The sequence below is a fragment of the Micrasema longulum genome, unplaced genomic scaffold (genome assembly GCF_059751315.1).
Source record: "Micrasema longulum isolate JH-2025_06_02 unplaced genomic scaffold, ASM5975131v1 h1tg000215l, whole genome shotgun sequence".
Lineage (NCBI taxonomy): Eukaryota > Metazoa > Arthropoda > Insecta > Trichoptera > Brachycentridae > Micrasema > Micrasema longulum.
The window spans coordinates 856,927-875,176 of record NW_028277420.1 but is presented as its reverse complement, the minus strand read 5'-3'; the positions used below and the strand labels follow the sequence as shown (position 1 = coordinate 875,176).

The window sequence follows — 18,250 nt, the reverse complement described above, 5'->3', positions numbered from 1 at the left end:
CCGAACCACTGTCTAAGATTTCTGAGCCGTGATGCTATTTTTCGCCCCATACCCCACCTGCCATCTTCTATCTTTCCTTTCACAATAACTTGGAGAAGGGAATACTTCCCATTGCGAAATATGTGACCAAAGTATAAGGCTTTTCTTCTTTTAACAGTGGTCATAAAATTCAGGAATAAGAAATTCAAAAGAAATGCAATGTATTTTTTAGTTTAATTTAAACTTTTGGTTGTTAAAATGGCTGCTCCCTGTGTAACAGTGTATTTTTTACAAATTTTCTTCCCAAATTTCAATTAAACAATATAAGTTTTATTAAACAGGTTATATTATAGTGTGTAACCTCATTTTTTTATTTAAGAATTCATGGTTATTTAATTTGACTTGTATCAATGGATTTGGACACAGATGCCACCTACCTATGTCGTGTTTTTGCTTAAACCGAATAGAGTAGTTTTTCTTAAAAGACATAATTTTTTTAAATGCTTTATTATTTCTATCAGCCATTATTTAAGTTTATCTATCGCCATATACATTTTAAAATATCTACGCCTCGAGTATATGTTGCTTTATGTGTTCGCTTTAGTAAGTCCATCTAAATGTCTGTAAAAATATTGTAATGTAAGAATAAAAAAATAAAAATGAACATCTTTAGCTGTGACTTGTCAAATTTAACAGGACATTTTATAAAATTATTTAGACACCTTGTTTTGAGAAGGATTGTATTGTGTTCAATATTATGAATAATTTTCATGCATGTAAGTATTTTTTTTTTTTTTTTTTTTACATGGAGATTTCTTATTTATGAAGAGCTATAAACTGAATAATATCCATAAGGCTAAAGCTGACGTAATTTACTGCCATTTTTTACAATAATGTTGCACAACCTTTTCCAGTAAAGAGCTTGAATACTTTTTGAAGTACATTTTGTATAATCGGCTCCTAGATGTATAATATTACCTGTAATAACTTGCATGTATTTAGTTATTATTTTAGAATAAGTTAATGTTTCCCATACATGGAATGTATTGTGTTTTAAATCGAGGGGAATTCATCAAACCAGAGCCACTAAAACTCTATATCATTACTCAAATTGGCAATGATTTATATATATGTATATTTTTTTCATCTTAAATGACTGTTGTCTTATATGCCCTTGTTATTTCTACAGATGTATTGATTTTATGTTGTAAGGATTCGTCCTAGTTAAAAATGCTTTTTGAAGTTTACTATTCCATAAAATGTGCAATGCATAAACATACATATTTTGTTTAAATATTAATTTGCTAAATAGAGTTGTACCTAACATATCGAGGAAATTAAGGTATTTGTTTACATATGAAATCTAATACAATAAATCTAGATATTATAATAATAGTCTTTCACACTTACCACAAATTATGTAGCTAAGTTTCATATCTTAAATCCTTGATGTCAATCAAAGTATGTACACATTGTGTTGTGCTACCTAATAGCTCAAAAATTGATCTGATAACCCATTATGTTCTTCAAAAAGTAACATGTATGTGTGCATTTAATATTATCAATTCTGAGAACAGCTTCTCAAAATGAAAAAATAATATTTTGACATTGGAGGAAGAAATGTACATAAATAAAATAACATATTTATGTTAAGCTACATATTTAAAAAAAATGTATAAGCTTTTTGGTTGTTCCAATGAAAAACTACCATCTTAATGGTCTTTAAACTGTTTGAAACAATGCATTGATGACTTGGGAATTTATAAAATATTATTTTGCCATCTTAAATCATGACATAAAATAAAATACATGCTTACATAACAGTATATACATAATATACAGGATAACTTATGTCATGATACTACATACAAACATATTTTACCATGTTGTAAATAATCCATGTATTATTTATATTTGAAGCACTAACTTTGTGGGTATTCATTATAATGAAATAAATAAAACAACTGTGTTTTTAACCAAATAAATAAGTGGTTAAAAACAAATTATTTATTTTATTAATCCATGTATCTTTTGCTTTACCTGTCAATTCAAATTATTTTAAAACATTGCATTATTTTAACTTGTGGCCTTAAAAATTTGCATTTGAATCCACTGAAAATGTTACTAAAAATATTTTGTGAATATTTAGAAGCATTTGTATGGATAAAGTGATCATACAAAAAAATACTACATTATTAACAATTATAATACATATTTAATAAATCAAAGGTTTTTTATTTTACCATTATTTGATGAATTTTTCATAATTCCATGCTGTGTATAGCTTTTTAAAATTACTACCAAATTACTCCACACACCTAAATAGATTTTAATTTTTGAGTAAAAAGCTGCTATGAAAAATAAAAGAGGTATACCGCAATACTCGGTAACTATCGATTGAATTTTATGGCGTTAATATATTACTTATGATTTTAATCAACTAAAAATACTGCTGGATTATCAGAAAAACTATCATTTTTAGAATAAAAATAGCAATAAATTAAAACTGACATAGGTATAACGAGTTTATTGCAGCAAAACATTTTCATTTAAAAAAAACGGGTGACATGGTATTGCAGTATCACCAACGATATGTATAAAGCACCCTGGAGATAATGTATCGTAAAAATGATTATTATTGCATAATAATAATAGATTCTAGTTTTTTTTTATGAAATGGCCAGGCCCTGTACAAATACCACTTCTGTCTCTTTTCTGAGTAATTTAACTTTAAATTCATGGTTTAACTTATAGTATTAAAATATTTGTGTATTGCTGCGACTCCAAAAGATCCTATGCTTAAAATGTTTCTTTTTTGGAGCACACGATAACAAGTTTTTACATGAATCCTGCACGTTTTTTTTAATTAAGCTAACCGCTGTAGTACCCATAATTTTAACTTAGATTAACTAATTTTTAAAAATATGGTTTGAACTTTTGGGATCACAGCAATGCAAATCTCCTATAGATGTTATATGTTGTTGGCTTTTACTAATGCGGTGTTGGAATGGAAATAAAAATGAAAACAATTTTATATGTTGATAATTTATTACACGTAAATATTCCATCAACAATGTGAGGCTTGTTTTGCCCTTAACTTCACTTTATTTACAAAGTATATGTAATAAAACTTTCCTAAAACTGCTTCCAAAAACAATTTCGGTTATGTACAAGAACGAAATTTGACACTGGGTCAAAAACCAAACATTCTAGGTGTTCATTTCTTCACGATGGTGTAACTACTCGGTATACGCTAAGGATAAGGATGGTGCGATGAGCCGGTTTACTTCCTGGCTGCTAGCACTCCCAAGTCTGCAATACACTTGTTGAGAGTATCCTTTTCCTGATCGGGAGTGATAGACTTGAGTACGTTAGACACGATCCAGTTGACCATGTGCTTCTGTGAAATGCGGCGGTCTACGTTCTGCGTCTCAACCTGATAGTCCAGACGCCTCTTTACCTAAAAACAATGAATTATTCAAACACGTGTCCGTAAAAAACAGCGGGGGCATGAATTCATCGCATTCCATATAGGCTTTAAGCGGTGCATAACACTTACCTTACCATAAAAAATATTAGTCTTTCAGAATCAATTTATGAAAATTGCAAAGCATATTTGATATTTTTATAATTTAGGTAGGGTAGGCAGTAGGCACAGCTTATATGCCAAGATATGAATCGAGTCGTGGTCCCGTGTGGACTCACAAATAAAATGTTCCGAGGTTCGAACCCCGCTCTCCCATTTTCTAACATGTAATGAGTTAGCTGATCCGAGTGTATCGACATCTTTCAGTTTATATAGCAAGCGCAGTTCTTTTAGATATTCTGGAACAACATCGTGTGATAACTTTGTATTCCACCTTCTGTAGATAATGTAGCCAGTACAATTCATGAAGTAGTGGAGTGATATAACTGAACTTACAACACAGACTGTCTGAATAATTTTATTCATCAGTGAATGTGTGACAAAACAATAGTGATTGTTTACCTCCTGGTAGGCGTTAGCAACTCTCTCGCGGTACGTGGCCTCGAGCTGCAGCAGGACGTTCTCTCGCTTGGCGGCCATGAGCATGGAGTTGCCCTCCAGGCGCCACTGGTCCTTCTTCTCGGAGGCGATGTTGGCTTCCATTCCTTCCTTGTTTTCTCTGCGAGCCTTGCTAAACGATTCTTCTAAAGCCTGGAATAAAACACCGTTTTTCAGTCATCATAAAAATAAGGATACCAAACAAGAGAAGTGGGCCAAGAAACCAATTGATGACGATTTATAAGTTTGTAAGATTTATAACCTGTAAATGTTTGTCTTAATATGTATGTAAGTATGTAGATACATATTCTGACTACTGGTCACGATGGAACCTGGTCACAGTTGAAAAATCCAAAATTTAAATCTAAAAATTTTTGCAGTTCGATCAAGAAATGTCAGTAAAAAAAAAAACTATCTATTAAAAAGCCCTATAAATGCTGTCCCCGTCTCCTGTTACCTAATCCCACATTTATTTATTTATTTATTTACATACATAGTTTATTACACATTATTTGAGACATAAGTCCCAACTCTATGGGACTAAAAGTGTATTCTTCATCATATAAATGTGTACAAGAAAAGTATTTTATTGATAAGTTTATATGTACAAGATCTATCTGCTCACTAAAAAACAGCTGTAATCAGAGAATAAATATTTATATGTAAATGAATTAAAATACAAATTTTTAATAATTCTTTTTTGTTTTTTTTTTACCAGTCTGTTTTTGGGTTGGCTGGAAGATATTGCTTTTAGAAACAAGACGTATATTTTTGTATTTTATAAGTTTAATAAAAACATAAGCCTAGCATTCCAAAATCTCATCTCAAAAGGTTCTCCATCTTTGTTGAAATATCTGTTGATTGTGTCTATTATATGTTTTGTCCATCCACTTTACACATTGTGTAACATTCACTATTCTGCCCATGTTTAAACGTTCACATTTCCCCAACTCTTCCATCTGTTGACTTTTGTGAAGTAAAAGAACTGAAACCATTATCATGTGGGTGAGATTCATCCGGCTGAACCAATCAATTCACCTACTAGGCAATGCCTGAAAACAATTTTCCAATTTTTATACTCCTTATACCAGTTAGTTTAATCAACAATGTTTTGAGTATGTCCAAATGTTTGTAGACAGGCTGGATTTTCTCCTTAGGAAATCAGCCAATGACAGGTCATAAATCCTGTGAATGCCTAGACTTCCATATTCCCTTCCCCAAAATGCTTTCCCTCTGTTGCGACAAATTTAGATATTATGTACAGAATCATTATCGTGAATACGGTCATTTAAGTTAACAAGAGAGATTCATCAGAAGAATCCCCAATTCATAACAGGTATTGACTTACATCAACTTCTTTGTCGAGGTAAGCGGAAATGATCGGGCCGAACTTCTTGTGTGCGTAAATCATCATGATGAGGATGGATATGCCAGTGTAGTACTCGTGCTCCATGACGTAGACTTCCTTACTGCAGAGGTATGTAGTAAGACCCAGACCAAACATGTAGGGGCCGGTTACTCCCGTCTTCTTGTGGAAGAATTGAAACCTGAAAACCAGATAAGTTAAAACATCGGAGAATGTGAGAGCGCTTGCTTATTTTTTTTCCAGTTGCGACTATTTTATCGACAAAACAAACAAACAAACCATCACGCCGTTTTTCCGTAAGGGTAGGCAGAGAGGATAGAACGCCACATCACTATATCTTTGCATACAGATCTCGCTTCCACATTCATACATCTTCTCATGCACGTGCGCCAATTATTCCGACTTTTGACTTGTCCATCTTCAAGTATTTGTTGGATTTGGTCGTGCTATGTCTTTCTCGATCTTCCTCTATTACTGCATTTATCGACATTCGCATTGTAAATATTCTTAGCCGTTCTTTCGCTGTCCATTCGTTCTACATTTCCAAACCAGTACAGAGCTCCATTCTTGATTTTGTCAGTAATGCTTGTCTCAGCCTCACATAATGTACGGATCTCAACATTTGTGCATCTATCGTACATAGTTTTACCACAAATTCGCTCGAGAGATCACATTTCGACAGCATTTACCCTACTTTCATCCCTATTTTATCGAACGTGCGATATATACATAAACATACTTAATGCTATAAAGAAATATTTATTTATTTACTATATATACGGCCTAAGCCAATTGCAACACTTGAATTTAAGAAACCAGGGGCGCACGGTGAGGTTTTAGATTAGGGAAGCAGTCACTTGGTACTAGGTAAAATATATGCCTACCACTAACACAGTAATTAAAATTAAGTGCTTTGAAATAAACTAAAATTTCAGCATAAAAGAGTTATATTTCATAGTTTAATATTACAATACCGCCGTGTCAACTGGTTTAAGTTCTAAATTTGTTATAAAAGTCATAATATACGAAAAATAAACATGGATTAGTTTGTTATAATTGCTTCCACAGAGCTACTAAAGATCTCAAATTGCATGTGCGCATATTTGTGAATTCAGTACTGGGCGACTGCGTCTTAGGAACCAACAGACTTATGCAGTTCCTTATTTCAGAATTAGATAGAGCGCAGTGAATTTACTTCAGTCCACGCATAACTGCGCAGGCGAAAGGTTGTGTGTGGGCTTGTCGCAATTTTTTAGAAGTTATTATATTTCAACTATATAAAAAGGGTTATATAAAACATACAAAGCAGTGTGCATTATGAAAAAATATAATTAAAGTGTACGACACCGTCCTATTCCAATGCTGCCTAAACCTTGATGGTTATTAAAATGTAAGGGACAATTTAATGATTTTTATTTTATTTATCAGTAAGTCCATTTTGAACATAAATATATTACACTTATTTGTTTATAAATTTGTATAAACCACTTAATTTTTTTTTAATTACACTTCAACCGGTTTCGAGGTTACTACCTCATCGTCAGGAATTTAACTAACTTATAATTACACGCGTTGCTATTTATATAATAAAATATTGTATGAAAGACACAGAAAATTGAAAGAAAGAGAGAAATAATATAAAATAAATCATAACGGGAATAGTTTTAAAAGAGGACTCGAAGTTAAATTTAATTGATTATTTATTATTTGAAGTTTTTGATTAATGGCTTTACTAATTTCTAATCGTTCTAAATTATCTAAACGAAAACCATTTTTATTGACATGCAAAATTTCTACACACGTTTCTTGATTAAATTTATTTATTTATATACGGCATTTCTGCCATTTACATATATGTGGTATAAAGAGTGCTTAAAAATATAATTAAAAAAAAAAAATCGAGTATGAAATATTAATATACTCGTACTGTACACATTAATTACTTGAAATACAAATATATATTTTAAAGAAATTATACAATAACAAAATACATGGTTTTCGGATATATGATGAATTGCGAATTCTGAAAAATTATTATTACTCAGACATCTTATATGTTCTTTGATTCTAACTTTAAATTTACGTGAAGTTTTTCCAATATAGAAATTTGGGCAATTTAAAAAATTTAATTTATAAATTCCCGAATGATTTAATTTATCATCCTTATCTTTACAATTGGTTAATATTTAAAAAAAAAAATTAAGTGGTTTATACAAATTTATAAACAAATAAGTGTAAAATGTCATATAAATTTATTTCAACAGAGAGGGAAAAAGTTTTCGAGAAGGGAATATGGAAGTCTAGGCATTTACAGGGCTTATGACCTGTCATTGGCTGGTTTAAGTGGCCACTTTACACACTGTGTAACATTCACCATTCTGCCCATGTTCATTCACTCGAAATCCAGCCAGTCTGCAAGCATTTGGACATAATTAAACATTGTAAAATGTCATACCACAAAGTGAAAAATGTTTTTGATAACAATAATATCAATATATTATATTGAAAAAGACAGTTGTATATAGCAACATAAAACTAGAAACAAAGAAATAAAATAAAAAGCAAAGACAAATAAATATGACAATATTTGAGTTTGTCCAAATGTTCGTAGACAAAAGACTGGATTTCACCCCCTCGGGAATCATTAAGATTAACAAATTACAACAGGGATGGAGAATACCTTAAATAAGGGAGTATGGAAGTCTAGGCATTTACAGGGCCTGTCATTGGCTGGTTTAAGTGGCCACTTTACACACTGTGTAACATTCACCATTTTGCCTATGTTTGAACATCCATATTTCTTCGAGTCTTTCATTTGTTGATTTTAGTGATGTTAAAGAGCTGAAACCTTTATTGTTGTGAAGAGATTCATCTGACTGAATTATTTCACATACTAGGCAACGCCTGAAAACAATTTTTCAATTTTTAAACTTCTTCTTGAACCAGTTGGTCTCATTACAATATTTGAGTTTGTCCAAATGTTCGTAGACAAAAGACTGGATTTCACCCCCTCGGGAGTCATTGAGATTAACAAATTACAACAGGGATGGAGAATACTCCCTTGTTTAAAGTAAGAAAAATTAACAAATAAACCATCGAGTATTAGTGTCAAAAGCAGACAGAACCGAAGGGCATGTATGACAAGATGTATGAATGTGGAAGAGGCTAGGATTGTATGCCAGGATAGACGTGTGTGGCGGTCCATTCTCTCTGCCTACCCCTACGAGGAAATGGCGTGGTGGTAGTAGTAGTAGTAGTAGTATTTAAAGATGTAGATTGAATCTGCATTAAATCGGCATTTTGAAAGACTCTGTAGATTAAGTTTAGTTATAGCCGTCTCTTGTGTAATCTATGTGAAGATAGATAAATGCTGAAATCAACAGTAAATGTACAAGTAATATTCATGATATGAACTGACCATTCGTCGGGAATGAATGCCATGCGAACCTTCCCTGGTTCTCCTCGCTTGGGGCGGGGGAAATTCACCTCATCTCGCTGTCCTCCCGCTGCGGAGCACGATCCTTGTGCTCTCACCACAAGGGGGCGCAGTTGCTGGCCTAAACATGAACAATACAACTTCATCATCTAATAACTCAATTACTGACACATGGAAATCACAAAATTATTTGAAACAGGTAAACTTAAATACCAAAATAAAGTTGACAATATTCTCACCGTTCACTCGGATAATGAAATAACTCGTATTAACAATGTACCTACCTAATTTACAAGATACCAGTTAAAATTTTAGGTTATTTTTTTGCATAGTATGTTTGATAAACTCAACCTTTTAGATAGAAAGAAAAATAATACCTCGTTTACATTTTGTTTCTAATTATTAAAATGTAAATGTATTTTAATATAACCTGATAAAGCACCCTTCAAATTAATGTCAAAATAACGATTTGGCCAGTGATTACATAAAGGTTCCGACTTTTAAAATCCTGAACACAGAAATATCTCTTCGGTGAAATCATACAATAAAGAATTCTAAAATGATTAGAAGTTTTTTTAAATTTTTAAATACATACAAGTACGGAGGGTCGCCCTGGATAACATTTTTATTCTATTTTCAACAGAATATGAAGAGATGGGAGACGTCGATCACAAAACTCGTCAGTCGGCCACTGCACGAGTCAAAATGAAGCAAATAAAATTTTACTTTTTATCTTACTAGTTCATAAATTCTAATTTTTCAAATTAATTCGTGAAATTTTAAACATTTCAGTCATTTTAAATGGAATAAATGTCTATATGAAACTAAAAATGTAATATAGACTCTAATGTGATGGTTGTAGTTATTTTTCTTTCGTATCGCAATTTGAAACGTCAGTGTGTTCAAAGATATTTCGTGAAAGTGAGAAAAGAACAATCATAATAGTATTAAAACATGGGATTGTGTAGTTCTTGTTTAAGGGGATCTTCAACGGACTTGCCGATGCCTGATTTGGTAAACTCATAACTTATTAGTTTTAGAACTCGAACTTGGTAATTTCGTCGAACCTTTTCTCTCAGGTTGGTGATTTTGTCAATTCGTTTTGCCGCTGTTTTCATGTTTGTGACTATCGATTTTCATCCTGTAAGCCCGGGAAACCAGCTGAAGGCTAAAGCTAGAGACGTAGAAACTTTTCTCGTCTGGGCAAGGATATACCGCTTTTCAGGATTGGAGTTTATCTGGGAATTATTTCCCTTCGACATTATTGTTTGCTCCGTCATACAAATATATCTGTTGAATTGACTCATATCGGTGTAAACATGATCACGTTTATTTATTTGAAGGTATGGAATGTTTTGGTTTACTTTAATTGATAAATACTGTGGATGGTTCTATTTTTATTTACTTTTTAATCGATCGATTAAAAATATATATGGTATTGATTGTAAACTCGACTGAAGTATATTATCATTATTGCTTCTTAAATCTGTCTTTCAATCTGTTTCATTACATTTTCTCAAATTAAAACATGGTATTTTGTTACAATATGGAGATCCTTTAATATTTAAATGGCACTTAAATGAAAACAATTTTCTGGTTGGAATCTTTGAAACAATGCATTTTATTTGTATGTAGTAAATAACATAAAAAATTTACTTTTGTTTATACTTTTAAAGAAATCCGTATCCAATCGGCTTATTTTAGTGACTGTAATTTTAACTGAACTTGCGTGAGACAATTTATGTTTTTCTAGATATTTCTTAATGTAAACAGGGACTCAAATCTTTATTAGTTTTTCTAGTGAGCAATTTGGATCCCAGATCCAAACAAATAGGTATGTTTATAATATAAACAGATTATCTACAAATTAAGTTACAATTATTAACAAGTTTTCTGACCTTGCTTCCCGTGTCAACCAACCATTTGCTAATTTTTTTCCCAAAACATGGTCTACTTTAGTTTTTATTATTGGGTGTTTATTATTAATTACGAGTACCCGGACCAAAATTATAAAATGAAATAATGTCCAAACTGCGAGAGTGAATATATGCTATGGAGCGATGATGGTAGGTTGGGTCTATAGTGAATTGACTGTTTCAAGGAGACGCGAAGGAGGAGGCAGATGGAGGCCGCGGAGAAGAGGAAGCAGGAGACGGAGAGCCGTGGGATCCAGAATATGGAGAAGTTGCGCAGGCAGCAGCAGAAGCAACTGGAGATGGATCGCAGGCAGGAGGAAGCCATGAGGCAGCATGCTCCTCAACCCACGCTCAAGGTACTCTACTATACTGCACTATCTCTCTACGGTTAATGGTTACCACTCCTGTGTCTAATTTTTAAATGTATATTCAATTAATAAAATAAATAAAACAACTTTGTTTTTAACCACTAATTTTTATTTTTCACCGACCGGTTTCAAAGCAAACAAGCTTCTTTGTCAAGGTTTACGTAACTAATGAATTGATTCCTTTTTATTTTATTTCTTTTTAATTTTTCTTATTTACTCTATATACCTACTGTTTTTCATTATTTTCAGATTTTTTATGCATATTTTTATACCTGACTATTAATGTTATATTATCCATGTTTTTGTCTTTTTTTATTAAGCAATGTTTTTTATTTGATTGTGCTTTTTTGGTTTACATGTCTTTCAAAAAGAAAAAAAATTGTGTTGTTTATTTTTCAAATTATAAATATGTTTGTACCTACTTACCTGTATTATTTTTATACATGCCCCTCGGGCGTATTGTAAAATTATATAAAAATAAAAATTAACTCAATTAAAGTAGTACAAAGAATTAATAGTATTATTTTTTTTTAAATTGAATTTACTTTCTCAACACTTCTCGAAATTCCCCCGCAAACTGTTTACATCACATCCACATTGGCTAAAGTTCGGTATCACTTTGTTGTGAATGCGAATGCAGACGTCCAAAAGGATGCGGATGCTCTGCGATTGCGGATGTGGATGGAGACATCTGCTACATCCCCGGTTGTTATGTTACACTTTTGAGTTTATAAGCTTAAATGTTTACTCTTTTTTTATTTCAGTGGCAAACTAATGCTTAGGCTTAAACTTCTGGAGAAATGTGACTGGATATATGAATAGGTGAAGATGGCTGATGAGGAATGCCCAGCGGAGAAGTGCGAGCTTCTTCTCTTTTACTTCTATCAACTTGTACTCATTTACGTCTCTTATCAATGTTCGTGTTAAATGTTTATCATAATTACGAGTATTTACTGAGTTACATTTATAATATATTGGATTCTCATTTACCTCCGATGAATTTGGATGGCATTGATCCGTAGTAGCACCATGAGGGTTTCACATTGGGATGGATAATTTTGTAATTGGCTACTTTTATACGACACATGATAATTTTCATTATCGGTGTACAAGTTGATAGTATTTATACAAAATTTAGTAAGTATCGAAAGTGCTTATGATACCAAATTATATTAAATATTTTCCCAATGTATACCCTCCGCAAGATGTTTTATAATTAATATTACAAATGTGTTTGCATTGCATAATTAAGTAGTTTAAATGTACTTCTTCCAAATGTACTGTTATTTCCCCTTGAAATATTTCCAAAGAACTAACGATTACAATTATTCGAGTGTTTTAGTCGAGGGAAAGTTGAAAATGTCATTATTCGCTCTTAAAGTGTTCGGAGGGAAGTAACGATTTACCTATTTAATGATATATAACAGAGAAAATATAGTTTTTTACGAAGTAAGAAAGAGTTACAAATACCTTTCCAAAAATTTTAATGTGATACGAAACTTTTGTTTCATAGATTCAAAGGATTCTTAAAGATTCAAGGTAGCACCCGAAAGATTATCTTTGGCAAAAGGTGTACGGCAGATGTAGTTTTGTAAGATGAATTATGAAATATTTGTATAAAAATGATAAGCACTGATTTATTGTAACAAATCTGAGATTTGAAGACCAGTTTTGATGGAAATAATTCCTTAAATCCTATTCTGATATTTTGTTGATCCGATTAGTTTTTCTAATGGTGGTTTCACTACGAAAGAGATGCGATGATGGTCGGAAGAAATCACCACAGAGAGATTATTCGATCGAGTGGAGATCGCAAGTTTAAAGAAACCAACTCGAAGCTGTAGTGCACCACTTATTTAGCGTAATATGTATCGAGTATACTATGTGTACTTAATTCTCACCCTGAGAAATGTTTCCCACATTGACTATTCTATTCTATTCTATATTTGTGTGTATTTTATACATAATATTTGTTACATTCGATGTTAGTAAGTATAGCTTAACCTGAATGTTAGTATTACACATTCTTATTTCCCCGAGGGGGCATTGAGAGCTTCTACCCTAATCATTCCTTTGGGATTCTTCTAAATTTTGCCGGAATGCTAAACCCCTTTCTGTCTTCTATGTGATGTTACCCACCGAGTGGTATTTAGTAAGACTGTACTGTTTAACATTGATATACAACTCCTCTTAGACTTACCACTAATTTATAATCTACAATAAGGTGAGCAGAATCAGCATAATAATATGTGTTCATTTTCGGTTAAATTCAGGGTTCTTTGGAGTAAAGTATTTCCTATTGTTGGCTGATCTGTTACCAAATTCTGGATTCTCAGCTGTATTTTATACATCATAATAAGCATTCAGAAACAACGTTTTCGAAGGCCTATTGCTTTGCAGATTATGCTCAGAATTAATGTATCTGGAGTTATTTCTCTCAATATAATTACAAAATTAGAATGTAATGTGTCTTTTTTTCAATCTGAAAGCATTTCGATGATCCTCGTTGACACAAAATATGTAATATTTTATTCTCATAATTATATAAATAATTTTAAATTCAAATACTTTTGTGGTATTGTGAAATTGGACCATAAAGCTGAATCTTGTGTCAACTTGGTAATATCGGAGAATTTTCGTAGTATTTATTATCAGTGTTGTGTTCACCATCTTACTCCTTTTGGAATCCATACTAAACTTCTCGTTATTAGGTTCGGAACTTATTCATGGTTTATGTAATAACTTTATTGTGTCAAATTTAAAATGGCTGGTTTAATCTGAGATGAGACTGTGCCAGTTAAACTATACACCACTGCACTATTATGCATAATATGTATGGAAAATTGTATTTTGTCTTCAAAATTACTGCTTTATATCTAGTATTTATTGTTTACACTGATCACGTTCTGTTAACATTTTAAGTTATTGATGTTTTTACTATATACATAATATTTGGTACTTATACAATGTTACATCATTATAATATTTATAAATAAACGTATTACTGGCTGTAAATTGAGTATTTTATTTTCCTTTACAATTTAAATGATTAGTAACATAATCAGACATGCGCATTATACTCATTAAGGGGATGTGCTGTGAAAAATGCTTAAATGTGATATTTCAAGTAGACATTTAAAGTACTTGCAGTTATTCTAGCCAAAAGAAAAAATACTTCTACCCTCAGTGCGTAGTGAAATTGTAGGAGTTTAAAAAGTGTGAATGTGTGCGTTAGTAATTTGGAACCGTTTTGACGAAATTTATTTTCCCACAACTGGTCTACTCCCCCTTAACAGCGGGTGGCACTAACAAATTGAAAGAAAAGGGCTGAAAACCTTCTCAAAAGTCAATAGGCGGAAGAGTTGAAGAAACGTGGATGTTTAAACATAGACAGAATGGTAAATGTTACACAGTGTGTAAAGTGGGTACTTAAACCAGCCTCCCTCTCTGTTGTCTAGCAAATTTAGATCTTAATAACTCCCTGGGAGTAAATCCTGCCTGTCTATGAAGATTTGTACATACTCAAAGCATTGTTAAAGTCGTAATTTTTTTCAATATTATGTAGCATTCATGGAAGAAGAAATAAATATGTCTTTTTACTGGGTAACTTAAAAATGTTAATTTTAAAGTTACCTAGTTGTAGTAATTACCTCATGTTACTGTTATGTGCCGATGTAGTAGCACACGGAGAAGGATAATTCGAAGTTCACCAGATCAATTGACAAGACATGAAGATGTTGTATATTAATTTATCATTTAAAAGACATTACAAAAAGCCATTATACTGTTACACTTGAAAGCTACCACATTTATTTAAATTTATTTTTATTTATTTATTATTTCACGTTTTTCATAAAACTTTTTTTTTAAAATATGAATACCTCACTGGGCGCAACCCAAATTAAGTATTACGCCAGAGTGACGCAGTAACCACTAGAGATTACATTTCCAATACATTCTCAAAGGACTGCGTATTGATTTATATAATGCGAGTTTTGGTCCTTTGAAGGGGTAGGTTTGATACAAAAGTATATACATTTATTTTTTCCACGCGACATCCTGAGATTCACGCAAAAGTATATTTCTCACGCCCTGAAGCATATGGTTTGCAGGTGCATACTATTATCGACCCTTTTCTGCATTGCGTAAGATGTTAATATTGATCCCAGAGGGCTAGAGCTCTGGGTATATTACATTCTGTGGAGTATTTAATTTCTACTACCAGCTAACTAAATACAATACGTACTATGTAATTACATATTCGATGTAATCACACAAATAAATTAATTGTACTATGAATATGTCAATAATGCATTTTAGCAGAGATTTCCGGGTTTGATTCCGATAAAGACCACAAAAATTCAATGTGATTTTACATAAGCCTGGGTATTACCTGCGTAATTCGCTACTGTTATTGGGCCTCTTAGCCTGTTGTTGCGCAAGAATAATGCAAAAAATAAACATAACTGGCAAAATAAGTTATTATTCAATGTATCATAATGTTTATCAATAATGCATCTTATCTTTATCTAATTTATTGGCATAAACTTTACGAGATCATAATATTTACATAAATGAAGCAATAATTAACATTAATAATATTTGTTTGACAAACCAACAGAGAGAATAACTAAAATGACATTAATTCATTGTATTAAAGTAAAACTATATTTATTTCAAAATAAAATCATTCGGATAGGTAGGTACGTAAAATTAAATTTGTTACATTTTGAATAAAAAGAAAATGAGAAATGAATGCAATTCAAATATCCCGCTTTTATATTTGACAGATGGGTTAGTTACTCGTTATTTCCATAGGTGGTGTATTTTCTGTTGATTGACGTGCCGTAGCAAATTTTAGTCGCGTATCGAAAATAAATATTTTTTATAAAAAAATCCGTTTATCTTCAAAGGTAGGGGTCACGGTGATAGTGAAAGATGCTCGAAGTGAACCAAGATGATAAGAAAGTAAGTATGCTCTTTAAAATCATGCTAAAAATATTTTGTATGAACGGTCGACGTTATCGCTTTTTGCACTTTGGTCATTTCGGATTTGGTCGGTATTTGTTTTGATTATGCCAACAGCGACCTTCAAAACTGTTTGGAGGTCAACATTAATGAATTTAAAATTCTAGTTTCAATTGTTGTATCGCTACAATCCACGATATCGACGCTATTTGCGTTTAGAATGCGATGAATTAAAAATATTTTTAGAACAACTCATTCACACCACAAAGTATCATACAAAATCTAAATTATGTTATATTACACCTATTTTTTTATATTTTTTTACGATCCTACATAATATAATTTTTGCTTTCCTTACAATCAAATTTACTAATACATAGGTATAATTTACTATTCTTTATTCTATGGTATAATTACTTTTGTTACTAAAAACAATGGAATGAAATCTTACATAAGATTTTTAAATATATATTTTTAAGTATCTGAGATCTGTTAATGACTTACAATTTACTATCCTTGAAAATAATAATAGGATGATATTATTTATTATTATGTCAACTGTAACTCTTAAACAAGGAAAACTTCAAGGCATTGACATATCAATACACATAGACATGCCTTGAGCCCTAAAAAAATATGTCACTCAACTCATGTCCAACGCGTATTTAGTCGTTCTTCTATCGCCAGCCAGGTGTGGTGTTTAGAATCGAAACCAAAATGCCTGCTTGTGTCATGAAAGTGTGTAAAAACCTTTCGAATAATCTTTATATTATTTTTTAAATTTATATAATTTCTTTAACGTTTTTCTTTGTAAAGGAAAAATAAGAAACCTGCTGACAAGCCGGTTTCACGGTTTAGTGGGTTTCATTATTTTTCCTTTTATATTTTTCTGTTCATATTTACCTTCTTAAATAAAAATAAATACAAATATATATATATATAAATAAACACTTTAAAAAGGATCGTGTAACTTTTCATTGCTAAATATTTGGTCATGAGTGGATCAACAAAGCTTAAAACAATTAATATTCTAGTATTAATATTATTTTTTCGAAGCGTCAAATTACACCTAGTGGCGCAATTGCTAAGCTCTTCTGAGTTACAGGGATGCATTGATAGAAATACGTTTTTTAAATATAATAAATGTTAGTTCATATTATTTTTGCATACCCCAAAATCCAGTGAAAAGAAATAAATGGGTCGAAATTATAAGGATTTTATGGAAAGAATCTGATTGGGGTCCACCAAAAATTAATGTTGATTGTTAATTAAAATACAAACTTTTTTGAATACCAAAAATGACTAACCTCCAATTTTTGGTAGTGTAAGCATGCTCGTTAAATGCAGCTCTGGTAAATTAAAACACAAACGCATTAATGGGAAATGTTAATGTAAGTATACATATATTAAATTTATATAAAAATTGTAATTTCGCAAGGTATCCAAAATAAAACACATTGAATTTAATTCTACTTTTATATTTTAAATATATATTTGACGCGTTTCGTTTTGTTAGGCCATTATCAAACTAACTTAAATATGTACAAAGTTTCCTTATATACTAACAATAATGTTTAATTATATAGGTGCATAATGTTGCTCAGTGGCGGCTGAAGGGATTAAAAATGGGAGTGTCATTTTTTTGACTAAATAGGTACATGTGTATTTAACAATAATTTTCACAATAAAAACACAAATAAAAATACATTCATATGGAGGCAGTCACAATATAATACACAAATGGACAAAATATTTCTTTTTATTTATAATTTTTAAAAACCCGTTAGGGTTAAATAAGAAATATTATGAGGTCTAGTAATATTATGACTCGTCTGGTTAGTGTATTTATTAAACAAAAAACAAAATGACTAAAGGGATAAAAAGTAAGGAAGTCATTCGATTTAGCAATTTAAAAATACTTTTTTTATTTTAAATCGTGCTCTTAAAATATAAATTAAATCAACATTGGACAAAAATAATATTTTTTTACGGTATATTTGGTAAAAAATATACTAAATAATTTTACGTATTTAAAATATAAAAATATAAATACTTTTCGACCAGCAGATTACGCCGATTAGTATATTTATTTTATAACCAAATATACCTTGAAAAATAATTGTATTTGTCAAATATTTATTTTCTTTTTTTTTAAGGGCACAATTTTGAAAGGAAAACGGCGTTTTTAAATGG

At 31.3% G+C, this 18,250-nt stretch overlaps 3 protein-coding genes across 5 annotated transcripts in view; 2 read left to right on the top strand and 1 right to left on the bottom strand.

Moving 5' to 3' along the window:
• Nucleotides 1–3,008: 3,008 nt before the first annotated feature.
• On the bottom strand, nt 3,009–9,507 carry ATPsynB (ATP synthase subunit b, mitochondrial). The gene is made up of 5 exons (XM_088243503.1): nt 9,401–9,507; nt 8,788–8,926; nt 5,352–5,550; nt 3,968–4,156; nt 3,009–3,439 (listed from the first exon to the last, which is right to left on the bottom strand). Exons 1-5 carry the CDS (start codon nt 9,426–9,428, stop codon nt 3,263–3,265), a joined length of 732 nt encoding a protein of 243 aa, XP_088099629.1. The 5' UTR covers nt 9,429–9,507; the 3' UTR covers nt 3,009–3,262.
• A 171-nt stretch (nt 9,508–9,678) lies between these two features.
• Svip (small VCP interacting protein) lies at nt 9,679–14,104 on the top strand. Of its 3 annotated transcripts, none has more exons than XM_088243508.1 (3): nt 9,679–9,819; nt 10,907–11,077; nt 11,854–14,104. In XM_088243508.1, exons 1-3 carry the CDS (start codon nt 9,760–9,762, stop codon nt 11,869–11,871), a joined length of 249 nt encoding a protein of 82 aa, XP_088099634.1. In that variant the 5' UTR covers nt 9,679–9,759; the 3' UTR covers nt 11,872–14,104. The 3 variants fall into 3 exon arrangements, with proteins under 3 accessions (XP_088099634.1, XP_088099632.1, XP_088099631.1); XM_088243506.1 differs by lacking the exon at nt 9,679–9,819 and adding an exon at nt 9,986–10,148 and having other exon boundaries at nt 10,910–11,077; nt 11,854–12,019; XM_088243505.1 differs by lacking the exon at nt 9,679–9,819 and adding an exon at nt 9,986–10,148 and having other exon boundaries at nt 11,854–12,019.
• Nucleotides 14,105–15,903: 1,799 nt separating this feature from the next.
• The window catches only part of UGP (UDP-glucose pyrophosphorylase), a 37,169-nt gene continuing 34,822 nt past the window's right edge, over nt 15,904–18,250 (top strand). The window contains exon 1 of the mRNA XM_088243499.1: nt 15,904–16,057. Coding sequence (XP_088099625.1) covers nt 16,028–16,057 — 30 coding nt within the window. The 5' untranslated portion in view covers nt 15,904–16,027. The remainder of the gene's footprint in view (nt 16,058–18,250) is intronic.